The sequence below is a fragment of the Chanodichthys erythropterus genome, chromosome 20 (assembly GCF_024489055.1).
Source record: "Chanodichthys erythropterus isolate Z2021 chromosome 20, ASM2448905v1, whole genome shotgun sequence".
Taxonomy (NCBI): domain Eukaryota; kingdom Metazoa; phylum Chordata; class Actinopteri; order Cypriniformes; family Xenocyprididae; genus Chanodichthys; species Chanodichthys erythropterus.
In genome coordinates, this window is record NC_090240.1 from 12447254 (window position 1) to 12463708 (window position 16455).

The window sequence follows — 16455 nt, forward strand, 5'->3', positions numbered from 1 at the left end:
TGAACAGCAGATTCCCACAATTCAACATTTCCATCAGAATGTGCCTTTAGTTTTACCTTCAAAAGTTGAACTCAGCCTAAATGTATCTAAGCTTGGTCTAATTTCTACTTTTAACAATACTAATTCAACCTCAAGCACCTAATAATTAAATACTATGTTCAGCTGTATTTGTAAATTATCATGTATATTTATGTCAGTCACTAATTGATCATTTTGCTCCAAGCTTTTTGTAATAGAAATGCACTGAAAGTGTAGACTTTAAAGGATTAATTTTCCTGATAATTTACTCACCCCCATGTCATCCAAGATGTTCATGTCTTTCTTTCTTCAGTGGAAAAGAAATTAAGGTTTTTGATGAAAACATTCCAGGATTATTCTCCTTATAGTGGACTTCAATGGACTCCAAATGGTTGAAGGTCAAAATGACAGTTTCAGTGCAGCTTCAAAGAGCTTTAAACGATACCAGATGAGGAATAAGGGTCTTATCTAGAGAAACCATCACAAATTTTCTTAAAAATAAATAAATAATTAAATTATATAAGTTTTAACAATAAATGCTCATCTTGAACTAGCTCTCTTCTTCTTCTCTATTAGAATTCCGGCAGTGTAGACACTGCTAAGTGTATTACTGCCCTCCACAGGTCAGAGTTTGAACTAATTGTTATATACTTGCACTAGAATATTGTATATGACAATTTAGTTCAAACTTTGACCTGAGGAGGGCAGTAATACACTTAGCAGAGTCTACACTGCTGGAATTCTAATAGAGAAGAAGAGAGCTAGTTCAAGATGAGCATTTATGGTTAAAACGTATAAAATTTTAAAACATTTTTAGAAAATGAGTGATGGTTTCTCTAGATAAGACCCTTATTTCTCATCTGGGATCGCTGTAAACTGTAATTTTGACCTTCAACCTTTGGGCTCCACTGAAGTCCACTATATGGAGAAATTATGAGTAAATTATATGAGTAAATTATCAGGAAATTTTAATTAGAAAGTGAACTAATCCTTTAAGACACACATAGCCTAAATAGCCTTTCAGATTTACATAATGTTGAATACAAAATCTCAAAGCAATTGGTACCTGCAAATGACCTTTTCTCACAACTAATACTTTTCTGAGACACTTTGCTACTTTTCTGTGCTATTATTTTATTTTTTTCTTCAAAATATAAACCATTTGTTTGATATTTTATAAGTCCAATGGAATTTGGCCACAGTGTAGTAAAATTCTCAAGTGAGAATAAAAAAACGTCCTCTCTTAACAGCAAACCATGGATGTTAAAGCCATCACAGTCACACTGGCAGTGATTTTGTGAGGGTTTTCTGTAAAGTAGGATTGAGGTCAGCAGTCCCATCCATCAGTCTGGCTGGCACTGACGCGCGTCACCGCTGATGATTGACAGCATGACTCCACCCCTCCCACTCCGACTTCAGGAGAGAAAACAGTCTCACCATCCCGCATATATAGCCAGAAGATGTACAACATCACCGTCCATTTCAAAAGAACAACATGCTAGTCTCTTTTATTATTATTTTATCACCGTAAATGACAGAAAAACTATTTTTAAGTTGCCGTTCAAAACAGCGACTCCAGCAGCACGACTCACTTCACAGGTGAGCTGCGCCTCCGCTCGCGGTTACCATGGAGCGACAGCGGTTCACTGAGCGCAGCGCGAGCGCTAACGTGGCCTTCACACTGACACTGGAGGAGCGAGCAGAGCTCCAGACTTCATCAGGAGTGAAGAAACACCACCATAAACACAGCCTCAAGCGCCGTTATGAAGTGCTGGAGACGCTGGGCAAGGGCACGTATGGCAAAGTCAAGCGCGCGGTGGCGAGACAGTGTGGAAAGACGGTGAGCGACATGAACGGGTTTTCCATCAGTTCTTGACAGTTTTTCTCGGTTCTAATAGTTTCGAATGAATTCACATTTCACAAAATGCTGATATGAAACATTTTTATTTTTTAATGTCTGTTTCGTAAGCAACGAATGGCGTTTTAGTTAGTTAACATTAAGATTTTGTAAGGCCTGTATTTTTAATTTTTTACCATTGTTCTTCATAATCTATCTATCTAATTTTCCTCTTTAAACTTATCTTTATTCTTCATCAGCAATGCAATTCAGGGTGGTAAATTGACAAAAAAATGTAGATTATTTGAAATTTGCAGTGCAATAAAAAAATGGAAAATCAGGGTTTTTAAAAATATATAGTTTCCATAACTAAAAATAATGGACATTGATCAAATCTTAAAGGATTAGTCCACTTTTAAATAAATATTCCTGATAATTTACTCACCTCCATGTCATCCAAGATGTTCATGTCTTTCTTTCTTCAGTCGACAAGAAATTAAGGTTTTTGATGAAAACATTCCAGAATTATTCTCCTTATAGTGGACTTCAATGGACTCCAAATGGTTGAAGGTCAAAATTACAGTTTCAGTGCAGCTTCAAAGGGCTTTAAACGACACCAGACGAGGAATAAAGGTCTTATCTAGAGAAACGATCGGCCATTTTCGAAAAATACAACTGTATATGCTTTATAAACACAAAATATCGCCTTGAACGTACTAGATAAGACTCTTATTCCTCGTCTGGTATTGTTTAAAGCCCTTTGAAGCTGCACTGAAACTGTAATTTTTACCTTCAACTGTCCTGGAGGCCATTGAAGTCCACTATAAGGAGAATAATCCTGGATGACATGGGGGTGAGTAAATTATCAGGGAAAGTTTATTTAAAAGTGGATTAATCCTTTAAGGAGTTATAGAAATATGCATAGTATAATGCAGTGAGATAGGAATGGATAAGGAGGTTTAGGGGTTTGATTTTGCTTTGTTAGACATTAAATTAAAACTAAAAATTATGGTAAAATATAGATGCTTTAATAAATTCAGTTTTTAAGAAAGAAGTTGGGCTTGGTTCACTCATAGGTGTGTGATATTTTATACTTTAAATTTGATGAGAATTAAATCCAGCCGTACTAAAATTATTTTGCTTTTGTGAAATTTGTGGTTTTGTGAATTTGTAAATAAGTTTCTCATTAAAGGGAGAGGGGAGAGGAGACCTCATCACTGTGATTTTCATCCACAGTATTGATTGTTTTTAGTTTAAACGTGAATCATTGTAATAATTGCCATTTTTAATAATATTAGTAATAATGCTAAATATACTTTATATATATATATATATATATATATATATATATATATATATATATATATATATATATATATATATATATATATATAATTTTTAGAAACACATTTCAAATTAAATGTGATTAAATAAATCAATTTTATTGATTTATTTAATAAAAAATGTATGAAGACTTAATTTCTCTATTTTGAGAAGAATATCCAGCATGTTCTCTGACATCAGTTCTGACAGCGTGTCAGTCATTCAACACGTCTTTACTTAGCAATTCACCTTAGTTAATTACTCTTAAATATTTTTGGGGTCATCCATATCTACTGTATGTAGACCTCATGTTAGCACACTTAATTAAATACTTAACCACTTATTCATCACTCAGTCTGTCATTTAACAAAAACAACAGAGATATTTCCCCCAGCCTGCTGTCTGCACTCTTTCACAGCCTGAAAACATATGAAAATACTAATGGAAAAACCGAAGTAATCTCACTGTCCAATCAGATTAGAGCAGCAGCTGAGCCTCTCTCTCACTCTGTCACTCATCTGGACTCAGAGGTGAAGTATTCCGGAATCCAGGAGCCTTAGCATAGCTGGGATTCCTGCAGACAAACACTAACACCATTCAGAGGGAGCCGGGTGTTGTGTGTATGTGTGACAGGGGAGCGAGGCGTCTCTCCACATCTCCAGATTGGGGTCAGAGTTGCTTGGCAGCTTCCCAGATGGCACTGCCAGTGCCGCCATATAGACAGCAGGTTTTCAGAGTTTTTTCAGTGATAAAATTTCCATATACATTGGGCCTTTAGCTTTACATTTCAATGTATGTTTACATCAGTACATTCCATTTGCTGATGCTATTAGGATAGAAAAGACACCATTTACTTTTAAGCCATAGCATGATTTCAGTTAATGAAAATCAAGGAATTTTGGAATTGTAAAAATCTAATGGGTTACAATGGAGCATTGTTTTAGCTGATCCAAAACTGCATGCTATGTAAGACTTACAGACTCCACATATACCAGAAACTAAACAACACCTTAACCCTCTGAGCCCCTTCATTTTTCAGTCACACTTGGTACCTTGCCTTGAAATTTTTTAAAACTTTTTTTTTCCAGGAAAATCAATGTAATATGTTTTTGTTCAATAATATATTTTGATTATTATTTAGAATTTTGAAGGAATGTTATGATACTGTGTAATATTTATATATTTTTTATGAGCTATTTTTTCCAATAAAATGAATATAGCCTAATAATAAAAAAAAAAAAAATATTATAAATGCCATATTTCAGATTAAAATAGAGTGAAGGCCTTTAACATGTCTGTATCATGTCCATGTTTTTGTGTTATCCATTATGATGAAGCAAAAAAAAAAAAAAAAAAAAAAAAATCCATTAATTTCCTATGTCGGTCATTTTTGACCATGAAGGTATACCAATTGTTACTTTTTATTTTTTTTTCGACCCTTCAACATTTTCGAATCATGTCCATGATTGTTTTGTGTGTTCACATAGCTAATGCAACAAAAGTCACCAAGTGTCATCCCATTCCAATAAAGTAAAAATGTTTAAAAATTTAAAATTTTTTGGCCAGTTCTGACCGAAGAGGCCCAGAGTTAATTGTACAAAATTTTACTCGCAGCCAGCAGAGTTATATATAGGTCAGCAAAACATAATATTTGATCTGTAGCCTAAATTATATCCATATCAGTTGGAGACTTCTGATTAACTTAGTTGAGGGTGGTAGTGAAATGGCTTCTCAAACAAGAAAAAATGTAGGGCGGGACTTGAATTTGTCCATGGGGAATTGATTGGATGCTTGTGGTTCACTATTGGTGGATCTCATGTGAGTGACAGGTTGCCCCGCCCTCATGCTAGTAAACACATCATCAGAGAAGAGAAGAAATATCTGAGGGGAAGTTATTTTGATAAAAAAATGGATGTGCAAGGAAAAATCATTTATAATAAACTGCAATATTCCATTAAAAATAAGAACTGTCAGTTTTGATTTCATGCTGACTTCAAAAAATATATCAATAAAAGATAGTCATCGTTTGTGAGTCTTCGGTCAGTTAAACATTTTTGACTTTGAGCCACACAAAAAAATATCAATATGAATTGTAGTTGAGAAATTGCAAACAACATCACAGTAGAGATGTATTCAAGTCTGTATTAATTGTATTTTCCATGTATTTTTGAATAACGTAATAAATGAGCATCACATCATTGACCCATATACTTACAGATATTTAGTTCAATTATGTGTTTGATTATAACGTGTCTGTTTGTGTGCTTCAGGTGGCTATTAAATCCATTAGAAAGGACAGATTAAGGGATGACCTGGATAGGGCTCACATCCAGAGAGAAATTGAAATCACCGCCTCTCTTACGCACCCAAATATCATCCGTCTATATGAGGGTAAATCATGACAGTCTCATAATATGATTGTTTGTCTCAGCCAAATGCTGAGATAGTCTCTCTTTCCATTAAACCACCAAATGATTAATGAAATGTGTTGGATTTGTTTTCAGTGTTTGAGAGCAGAGAGAGGATCGTGATGGTGATGGAGTATGCGAGTGGAGGAGAGCTTTATGAGTACATTCAACAGAAGCAGAGACTGACAGAAGAAGAGGCCAGACACTTCTTCAGGCAGATCACTTCTGCTGTGCATTACTGCCATAAAGTAAGCACATTTCTGCTCTTAAAATCTCATGGCATTCATGATACATATGAGCAGTTTTTCTTGAATAGGCATTTCAATCATGACAGCTCTTGGAATAGATTTAAACAGCGTTTTATCGATAAGAATGGAATGTATATAGGCTTTGTCTTGGCGGACTAGATCTGCTGCTGAGTGAAATCTACTGCACACAAAGACAGGCACTAGGATATGAGCTGCTGCAAGGAAAGGTGGGAGAACCCCCTAGCAAATCTAGGCAGGTGGTGCTGGGGATGGAGTGCGGCTAGGAGAGTTGAACCAGTTCGGGTTACGTAGAAAGAACAAACATATCGATTGGCCATGCAGCCTCCGGAAAACAGGCGAATCTCAACGTAACACCGACTGTTACGTAACAGTCATGATCATTAATATGTACACCCCCAATATTTGCATATGCCAGCTCATGTTTAAGGCATTAGACAAGGGCAGCCAGTATTAACGTCTGGATCTGTGCACAGCTGAATCATCAGACTAGGTAAGCAAGCAAGAACAATAGTGAAAAATGGCAGATGGAGCAATAATAACTGACATGATCCATGATAACATGATATTTTTAGTGATATTTGTAAACTGTCTTTCTAAATGTTTCGTTAGCATGTTGCTAATGTACTGTTAAATGTGGTTAAAGTTACCATCGTTTATTACTGTATTTGCGGAGACAAGAGAGTTGTCACTATTTTCATTTTTAAACACTTGCAGTCTGTATAATTCATAAACACAACTTCATTCTTTATAAATCTCTCCAACAGTGTGTAATGTTAGCTTTAGCCACGGAGCACTATCAAACTCATTCTGAATCAAATGTAAACATATACAAATAAATACCATATTCACGTGATCCGGTGCATGCATGCAGTATGCATGATGAACATCTTGTAAAGATCCATTTGAGGATTATATTAACTGTGTAAACTTTGTTTATACATTGTATTATAGTCAAGAGCTTGGGGGAGGGCAGGGAGTGAGAGATTTAAAGGGGCCGCAGCCTAAATTGGCGCATAGTTAATGATGCCCCAAAATAGGCAGTTAAAAAAATTAATTTAAAAAACTCTATGAGGTATTTTGAGCTGAACTTCACAGACACATTCAGGGGACACCTTAGACTTATATTGCATCTTGTGAAAAAGACGTTCTACGGCACCTTTAATGCATTCTTTCCATTCATTTACATGTTTAGTCTATAGGTGTACATGTTTGAGTGTGTATGTGCGCAGGAGCTTTTTTTTAGTGTCTGGTCCGCATAATACAGAAAAATTTGTTGTGTCCACGGATCTATGCAAACTGGAGTAATTTGATAATGTTTTATCTATACATAGGGAAAGGAAAGGGAAGGACGCATTCGCAGGGGATAGTTTAGTTGACACTTCAGGGCTGCGTTTTCGTCATGTGTACATGCAGGTCCTTCATCTCATCTGGATCTGGCAGGCTGCGGCAAACCTTGGGGTAAACAGAGAGAGACTAATATTAGCGTAGATGCCATTCTTCTTATGATGTAGCGAGTACATCAGGTGTTATGGGAAGTGTTCCCGGTTCCAGCTGACCTAATTTATGCAGCCTAACAATTTACATTATTTGAATTATAGAAGTAGATAATGGTTTATGTGCAGGCAAGTTTAAACAGATGTGTTTTTAGTTTAGATTTAAACTGACAGTGTGTCTGAAGATTGTTCCAAAGTTTAGGTGCTAAATAAGAAAAGGATCTGCCGCCTGCAGTTGATATAACCTAAATACAACCTAAAAAACTTAGTAATATTACAAAACTGAATAACACTCCAAATACAGCAAACCGACTTTTAAATAAAAATTCAGTATTTATATATTTATATCTATAGTATATGAATATTGGTAATATATAGTATTGTATGTTTGTATTTATATTTAGTATTTTTTTTTATATCTCAATGCAACCAGTACATTAAAATCAGCCTTGAAATCAGTAGTAAGGACTGCACTTTTGACACACATTACATTTGACCAAAAAAAAAAAAAAGTGTTAATATTATATTTTTACTTTTATTTAAAAAAAATATATATATATATCTTGTTATCCCTCAGAATGGTGTGGTTCATCGTGACCTCAAACTGGAAAATATACTTCTGGACAAGGACTTAAATGTGAAGGTAAACAATTTAAACCCAAACTATTTACTGAAGAACTGACATTATGTTTCATGCATTTTCATTTTTCATTCAAGTTGCCAATCACATTACAGAAACTAATCGATCCTTTGAGACAAGCCATTCAGACTTACTGCACATAGGCCCAGTTTCTCAGACAGGGCTCAGGATTAGGCCTTAGTTCAATTAGGATATTCAAGTAGCTTTTTGCAAATGTTCACTAGAAAAAACATTACTGGTGTGCAAAACAGAAACACTATATGAAATGAAGACCCTAATATAGGATCAGATAGGATCACCTTGAATGAGCTTCATTTTCTTCCTGGAATCTGTCAAACATGCCCTGAAATTTGTTTTATGGGACCCTTTTTTCAGAGGGATAATGAAGTATTAATCGACTTCTCATTTTGAACCCCATCCCCATGAAGTTTTTAAGGATGTGCAGATCTGGTGGCCATGGAATGCATTTGACTTCCTGGTGTTTATGAAATCACTCTGCAATTACTTCAGCACTGTGTATAGGAGCATCATCATCCTGGAATATGGGAACATTATAAGGGAACAATGTTCGCATTATTTTGCACAATAGAACAGCTTCATTCCTTGGTCATTACAAACCATATAGAGCAATCACTGGATCAGATGACTCTTGCAAAATAGCTGCTTATACCTCACCATGCTTCATACACAGTTGGTAACAGACAGGTTTGAAGGCATCCTTTGTCTCCATATGTTAACTGGATGTAGGAAATATGTTGAAAGATGACTTTTATTCATTATTCATTATAAAGTTGTCATTAACACTTTTTGAGAGTAACAGGTTTCATTTCATATGTAAGCACAATTTATATTTGTCTATCTAATTTCAAGCAATTTTGCATAACCCTTTATATCAGGCGTTTTTAAGTGTTTGACGGACAGTGTAATATAATTCCTCTCTGCATTTATAATTGGTCTTCTGCTATTTTTATCCACCCTATATGAATCAGAAATAGATTCTATTAAATAAATAGAAGTAGGTCACCCATTTTAATACAGAATTTATTCATCTATATTTGCTCTGTTTGTTGTAGTTAGCTGACTTTGGCTTGTCCAACCGCTACATGAGAGGCCGATGTCTGGACACTTTTTGCGGGAGCCCCCTATATGCTTCACCAGAGATTGTCAACGGACTTCCATACCACGGTCCTGAGGTGTCAATCAGTCTCACCAATTTTTCTGGTTGCTCACCCTTGTGAAAAGAAGTTCACTTTAGCATACTTTTAAAAAGAGTACTTGTTACAGAAATAATATTCTCAAAGAGTATACTCAAGTGCAAACTGAATGTAATGTTTTCAGACTCTAAATTGCATGTTAATTGCAGTTAAATGAAAATGTTTTATAGTTTAAATAATAAGAGTGCTTTTTTGACCCACTTAAGTAGTACATCTTTATATGTAATTTTATAATTACTTCTATTGTCTATGAATTATGGTTAAAGTGTACTGCCAAATGTACTGACAAGCATTTATGGTAAACTACAATATACTTACATGTATATTATGTCAATAACGTAATTTCTATTATATGTCATGTATTTATTAGGGGTTCAAACGCGAAGCACTGAAATCCTATTGTAATTGTTAAAATTTTTAAGGATCAGCATTCTCCCTAAAAACTGATCAGGCAGACCAAACCGTAAGTTATAGAGACTTGAAACTTTGAGAGCTGGTAGTACTGAAACCAGCTATAACGTCACCAAGGCTCGCCCCGATCGGCCTGACGGGGGCGCTACAACGGTGAAAAGTACGAAATTGCTCATAACTCCTAAACTATTAGGAATAGGCTCAAATGTCTTATATCATTCAAATCCTTGGCACAATATGGATAAGATGCATCTAATTCGATTGTTGAATTTTTTGGGTATTTTGGATTTTTTGAAAAACCTACTTTTGCAAACTAGTCCTAGGTTTTTCAACCGATCTGAACCAAACCAGTGCAGCAAGATTCTTTGGAGTCTGATTTTCAATCAGTTGAAATTTCATTTCACAGTCCCTAAGGGCCTCCAAAACGTGGGTGGAGCCACTTTCATTAAAATGGCTATAACTCGTAAACTGAATGAGATATTTTCACCAAACATGGCACACATATGTGAAAGATAATTCTGTGATCACGTGAAAAAGGACGGAGAAAAAAAAAAATGAAAATGGCTATAACTACTTCACTGTTAGTCAGATTGACATGCAGTGTCTTTGTCCAAGGTGCCATAATTGTCTGACATATCTTAAAAAGCATGAATGCCATCGGCCAAAGAAGTTTGAGCAACTATAAGACAAGATTAACAAAACTCGCTGGGCCTGTTTGACTTACAGCCCTAGAGGGTCTTTAAAAAACATATTTCCTAAATGGTAAATTGCCTGTAAATGGTCTTTTCCATCCATGATGTAAATGGTTGCAGGCTTGCTAATTAAAACATTATATCTTTTAATGCATCTGCTTAATGGCCTTAAAGCACTTGAACTCTGATAATTGCTGCTCGCAGCTATATTATATATTTGTAATTACAGATTTAATATATATACTTTACATGGGCTTTAATTAGTTAGTAAACCCCTCAAAATAAGTATACTTCTTTAACGCACAACAAAAGATTATTAAAACAATGATTAAAACAGACTTTAATGTAAAACTTTTAATTTGACATTAGTGCACTTTTTAAAAGTCTACTTAAGTGTGTTAAGAAACAGTCATGAAAGTGTACTCTCCTAAAGTACACTTAAGTGACCTTTCATTTCAGTAATATTATACTGTATTATCTGCAAGTACAGTTTTCAAATATATAATATTTGAAGTACACTACAAGTGCACATTCAGTACTATTAAGTGCAATTCTTTTTCACAAGGACATTTAATACTTTAAAGGAACACTCCACTTTTTTTGAAAATAGCCTCATTTTCCAACTCCCCTAGAGTTAAACAGTTGAGTTTTACCGTTTTCGAATCCATTCAGCCAATCTCCGGTTCTGGTGGTACCACTTTTAGCATAGCTTAGCATAGTTCATTGAATCTGATTAGACCGTTAGCATCGCGCTTAAAAATGACCAAAGAGTTTTAATATTTTTCCTATTTAAAACTTGACTCTTCTGTAGTTAAATCGTGTACTAAGACCAGCGGAAAATGAAAAGTTGTGATTTTCTAGGCTGATATGGCTAGGAACTATACTCGCATTCAGGCGTAATAATCAAGGAACTTTGCTGCCGTAGCATGGGTGCAGCAGTGCAATGATATTACGCAGCGTCTCTCACAAACGTCTCCATGGTTGCAAGGCACGTTCCCTGTGCAAGCAGGGGTTCACGGGCGCTGCGTAATATCATTGCACTGCTGAAGCCATGGAACGGCAGCAAAGTTCCTTGTCAAGAGTCAAGTTTTAAAAATATCAAAACTCTTTGGTCATTTTTAAGCGCGATGCTAACGGTCTAATCAGATTCAATGAACTATGCTAAGCTATGCTAAAAGTGATACCACCAGAATGAGAGATCGGCTGAATGGATTCGAAAACGGTAAAACTCAACTGTTTAACTCTAGGGGAGTTGGAAAATGAGCCTATTTTCAAAAAAAGTGGAGTGTTCCTTTAAATCCCACAGTTTGTATAGTAAACACGTCATAAACTATTCTGCATGACATATTCTTTTTTATGTGCCAGGTGGACTGTTGGTCTCTTGGTGTGCTGCTATATGCTCTGGTTTATGGCTCCATGCCTTTTGATGGCACAAGTTACAGCATCCTTAAAGAGCAGATCCGCCGGGGACGATACAAGACCCCTGATATCTCATCAGGTGAGATTTATACACATCCACACATCTGCCCACCATCATGAGTGGGAATTTACCATGACTCTTTCAATTCTTCTTATAGGGGCCTATTCATTGATTGGATGGATGCTCAGAGTAAAAGTAGAGGACAGAGCCACTGTGGTAGACATCGCTAACCATTGGTGGCTAAACCTAAACTGTCCCAACTTTTCAGATACTTCATTCTCAGGAGTTACAGAGAGTAAACCACGTGCCTCTACCCTACCGAGAAAGAAACATAAGGAAAGAACTTTCAGCTCAAACAGCAGCTCTATTCTGCTGTCACCTCTTGAACCTTCTTCCCACAACCAGTCCATGAAACTGCCAAAGAAGGGCATGCTGAAGGAGCTCTACAATCAGGTTGAATACACATGTCTCTCTGAGCACACAGACAGGTCTGGGTCTGCTGGAGACAGTAAGGCAGACCCTAGCGAAGATGTGGAAAGAATTGCGACAGATATCGGGAGGAAGAAGAAGGGCATTCTTAAGTGTAACGGAAAGTTCTCCGGTGTTTCTCCAATCACATCGGCTCCTACATGGTCGCACAGTTTCAGCAAAACTAGCCAAGAGGGTGATGGAGGTGGACAGCAGGAGATGGAGTTTGAGATCAAGATCTCTCTTTGGAAAACACACAAGTCTACAGGCCTACAGTTTCCCAAGAACAGATATTTTGATCATGCTCACTGACTATAAATGCACTGAATTCCATATAGGTAACAGTTTACAATAAGGTTCAATTAAGTATCACTAACAGTGAACAGTCTTGTTATTAATATAGGTCAATGCTAATTTATAAATATGCTATTGTTCATTGTAATTCATCTGTGTTTATAACATTTAAATATTGTTAATGAATTAAACCTAGTCTTGCCATACATATTACAATTCAAATGTTTTTTTGGTTTATTTCACTGTTTCCATCTGGTATCAAGATGCGTTTTGGTCGATCAGATCACAAGTAGATGAGGGAAACATACTCGTTTGCACCTCATTTTGTCCACTTTCAACCACTTTTGTCCTTATTTCTTTGAGAGGAGGGTCTATGTGCGCGTAAATGTATGTTTTTTTCAGATCTTATGATTTAATGGACAAAATAAGCTCACGCAATTTACATATAAACGCAGCCCGGAGACGACGGAAAAACATACGGAGAGCATCCAGCTTTTGTTTCTGCTCTGATAGACGCAGGACCACACCGAACACTGTGAGTGCATGTTAGAAATAATGTTTGCACTTATTTGTAACTGTGAACTTGTGAAATCAGGAATGGTGAGAGAACATTGTGCTTGGTACATTTTTACATTAGACCACATGAGCGTTTACACTACGAAAGCAATCTGGTTGAATGCGTTTTCAGAACTGTTTTTGTCCCTGGTATTAAGATGCATTTTGGTCAGTCAGATCACAAGTGGATGGCTTGTCCACTTTCGACCACTTCCAGAGGTAGTCGAAAAACGCATTTGTCTGGTTCGCCTTCGTAATGTAGATGCTCATGTGGTCAAATGTGTTTGGACAGCCACAAAAGACTGCCTACTGAACTAATGTATAAACATTATGGAAAGTGCGCTAGCAAGACAGGATTTAAAACCCAAGTTTGATTTGAAGATGAAAAAGAAATCAAGCAGAATGTTCTCTCACCATTCCTGATTTCTAACACACACTCACACGGTCTTATGGCTGTCAGAGCAGAAACGAAAGCTGATGCTCTCCGTCTATGTTTTTCCGTCGTCTCTGGTCGCGTTCATATGTATTTTGTGTGAGCTTATTTTGTCCATTAGATTGAAAGATCTGGGAAAAAAACCATACATTTACCTGCCCAAAGACCCTCCCCTCAAATAAATCAGGACAGAAGTGGTTGAAAAAGAGTAAAATACCAGGTGTAAACGGGAATGTGTCTCTCTCATCTACTCTTGATCTGATTGACCAAAACACATCGTAATAACAGGTGTAAACAGGGCCTTCGACTACCTCTTTAAGTGGTCAAAAATGGACAAGCTCAAAACGTTTTAGACCCCATTTACACCTGTATTTAGCGTCGTCCACTTGTGATCCAATCAACCAAAATGCATCTTAATACCAGGTGTAAACTTAGTGAGCAAGGATGCATTAAATTGATCAAAAGTGGCAGTAAAAACATAATGTTACAAAAGATTTCTATTTTAAATAAATGCTGTTGAACTTTCTATTAATCAGTGAATCCTGAATCCTGTATCAGGATTTCCATAAAATATGAAGCAGCTGTTTTCAACATTGACAATTATAAGAAATGTTTCTTGAGCATCAATTCAGCATATTAGAATGATTTCTGAAAGATCATGTGACACTGAAGACTGGAGTAATGATCACAGGAATAAATTACATTTTAAAATGCAGCCTTGAACATAAGAGACCTCTTTCAAAAACATTAAAAATCTCACCGACCCCAAATTTTTGAATGGTAGAATATTTGCAAATACACCCAAATCTTGCCTCACATTTTGAGTATCACAAAGCTGAATCACTTAACCAACGAATCAAGGAATCACAGCAGTCGAGAGTGCATCTGAATAACTCTCATAATCATAATCTACTGGAAATACCTGAGGTCAATTTGTTTATTTGCCTCAAAAGAAGTTAAATCAGCCTTGAATCTACTAATCCCATCCTAAAAGAATAGAGGCTTTGTCCAGAGCTACAGTTGTGCCATTTTCAGTCTGTGCTGGTGGCATACAAAATGGGCAAGAGGTGGAGGGCATATTCATGATAAACTTTTGCTCTCTGGCTCTCATTTGCTTTCTCACATGAAGAGAAAATACGCTTTTTAGACTTGACGCCAGACTGATTAGCATAAAACAGAAGCATTAGTATTAAAATCTCAGTTAAGCAGCAGTGTTTGGTCTTGTGTGGCCATTTAAGCGGATAATTTTTATTGTGTGATTGAATGAATGAAGGGATATTTGCAGTATTTGTAATTTTAACACTTGCCTCTAAGAAATTCATTTTTGTAGGTTTTGATTTTGGGGGGTTGGGGAAGAATGGGAATTTAAAAAAAAATGCTTTGAAAAAAGCAAATAAAAATGCTTTGATAAAAACTTCCTGAAATTGAATTATTAGGGGTTCAAGTGCGTAGCGCTGAAACCCTATTGTAATTGTTACATTTTCCAAGGATTCTCCCCTAAAAGTGATCGGGCAGACCAAACTGTAAGTCATAGAGACTTTGAGGGCTGGTAGTACTTATACTGCATTTAACGTCACCAAGGCTCACCCCGATCGGCCTGACGGGGCACTACAGCGGTCAAAAGTACGAAATGGCTCATAACTCCTAAACTGTTAGGCCCAGGCTCAAGTGTCTCATATTGTTGGAATCCCTTATTCCCGGAATAGGATTCGCTCGTCACGAAATATTCAGTATTTTGGGTTTTTTGAAAAAACCTACTTTTAACTAGTCCTAGGTTTTTGACCAAATCGGAACCAAACCAGTGCAGAAATGTTCTCTGGAGTCTGAATATCAATAATTATAAAAAAAAAAAAAATTGAAATTTTGTTTTACGGTCGCTAAGAGGCCCTAAAACGTACGATGTGGGCAGAGCCACTTCTACTAAAATGGCTATAACTCAAGAAAGAAATTAGATATTTGCACCAAACTTGGTTCACATGTGTATGGGCTCAATCTTTGGTCACGATAAAAAAAACGTGTCAATTGGACACTAGGCGCCGCTATAACTTGAAAAAAAAAACCATGAAAACAGCTGTAACTACGCAACCAATCGACTTGAAATTTGGCATGCAGTGTCTTGGTCCAAGGGGGCATGATGGTCTATGAGGACATTATCTCAAAAAACATGGCAGTCATCGACCAATGAAATTTGAGCACCTATTAGACAAGGTTAACAGAGGCCGACCAGCATGAAACTCGGTGGGCATGTTCAACACTGGGGCCTAGATGTCTGTAAGAATTTTGAAAGAAATCGGCCAGTAGTTGGCGCTAACGAGGTTTACACCTCATTACTTGTTTCACAGATTCACACATATCATTTGATAGATCTCCTCACGTTGAACAACTTTGCCTCAAGAACCAATGCTGTCAATCAAATTGTTTATTAAATATTCACGAAGAGCTGAAAAAAATACTTTTGCAAACTAGTCCTAGGTTTTTCGCCCGATCGGACCAAAACCAGTGCGGGACAATCCTCTGGACTCTCTAGATAAATAATTATCAAAAAAAGTTGAATTTTAGCCTTTGGGTCGTTATTACAGGGTCATTTAGAAAATGGGCATGGCTAAATATACCCAAAAGCCTATAAACCCTAAAAGAAAACTCAGAACTTGAACACATGCAGCATATGACCCTATAGAAGCATGCCAACTTTAATGGAGATCGAACCATTGGTGGTGCTATAACGGTTAAAAAGCTTTTAAAAACTTATGTTTTTAACGGTTTTGGCTGAAAATATATATAACTCTGGGTGTGGTTGACCTATTTTCATGGGAGTTATGTCTTTAGTCTACTGAAACCTTGCCGAGTCCATCGACACCAGACTTGCCAGGTTTTGCCTTATGGTTTGTGCATGTTGTGATTTAGCGCTTAAAAAACTTTTGCGAATATCTTCGAAACCGTTATTCCGATCGAGATGAAACCACCGTAGGAAACAAGGAAC

General features: G+C 36.5%; 1 protein-coding gene across 1 annotated transcript; it reads left to right on the plus strand.

Moving 5' to 3' along the window:
* The first annotated feature begins 1645 nt into the window (after positions 1 to 1645).
* Positions 1646 to 12505, plus strand: LOC137008764 (NUAK family SNF1-like kinase 1). The gene is made up of 7 exons (XM_067370480.1): positions 1646 to 1858; positions 5449 to 5569; positions 5683 to 5834; positions 7926 to 7991; positions 9062 to 9181; positions 11671 to 11803; positions 11883 to 12505. Exons 1-7 carry the CDS (start codon positions 1646 to 1648, stop codon positions 12503 to 12505), a joined length of 1428 nt encoding a protein of 475 aa, XP_067226581.1.
* The last annotated feature ends 3950 nt before the right edge of the window (positions 12506 to 16455 follow it).

What these genes read in the sequence shown, in the direction of transcription:
- LOC137008764 (XM_067370480.1), top strand. Translation starts at nt 1,646, where the DNA reads ATGGAGCGACAGCGGTTCACTGAGCGCAGCGCGAGCGCTAACGTGGCC. An exon ending in ACAAGGACTTAAATGTGAAG is followed by an intron (nt 7,992 to 9,061) that starts GTAAACAATTTA and finishes TGTTTGTTGTAG; the next exon opens with TTAGCTGACTTTGGCTTGTC. An exon ending in TTCCATACCACGGTCCTGAG is followed by an intron (nt 9,182 to 11,670) that starts GTGTCAATCAGT and finishes TTTATGTGCCAG; the next exon opens with GTGGACTGTTGGTCTCTTGG.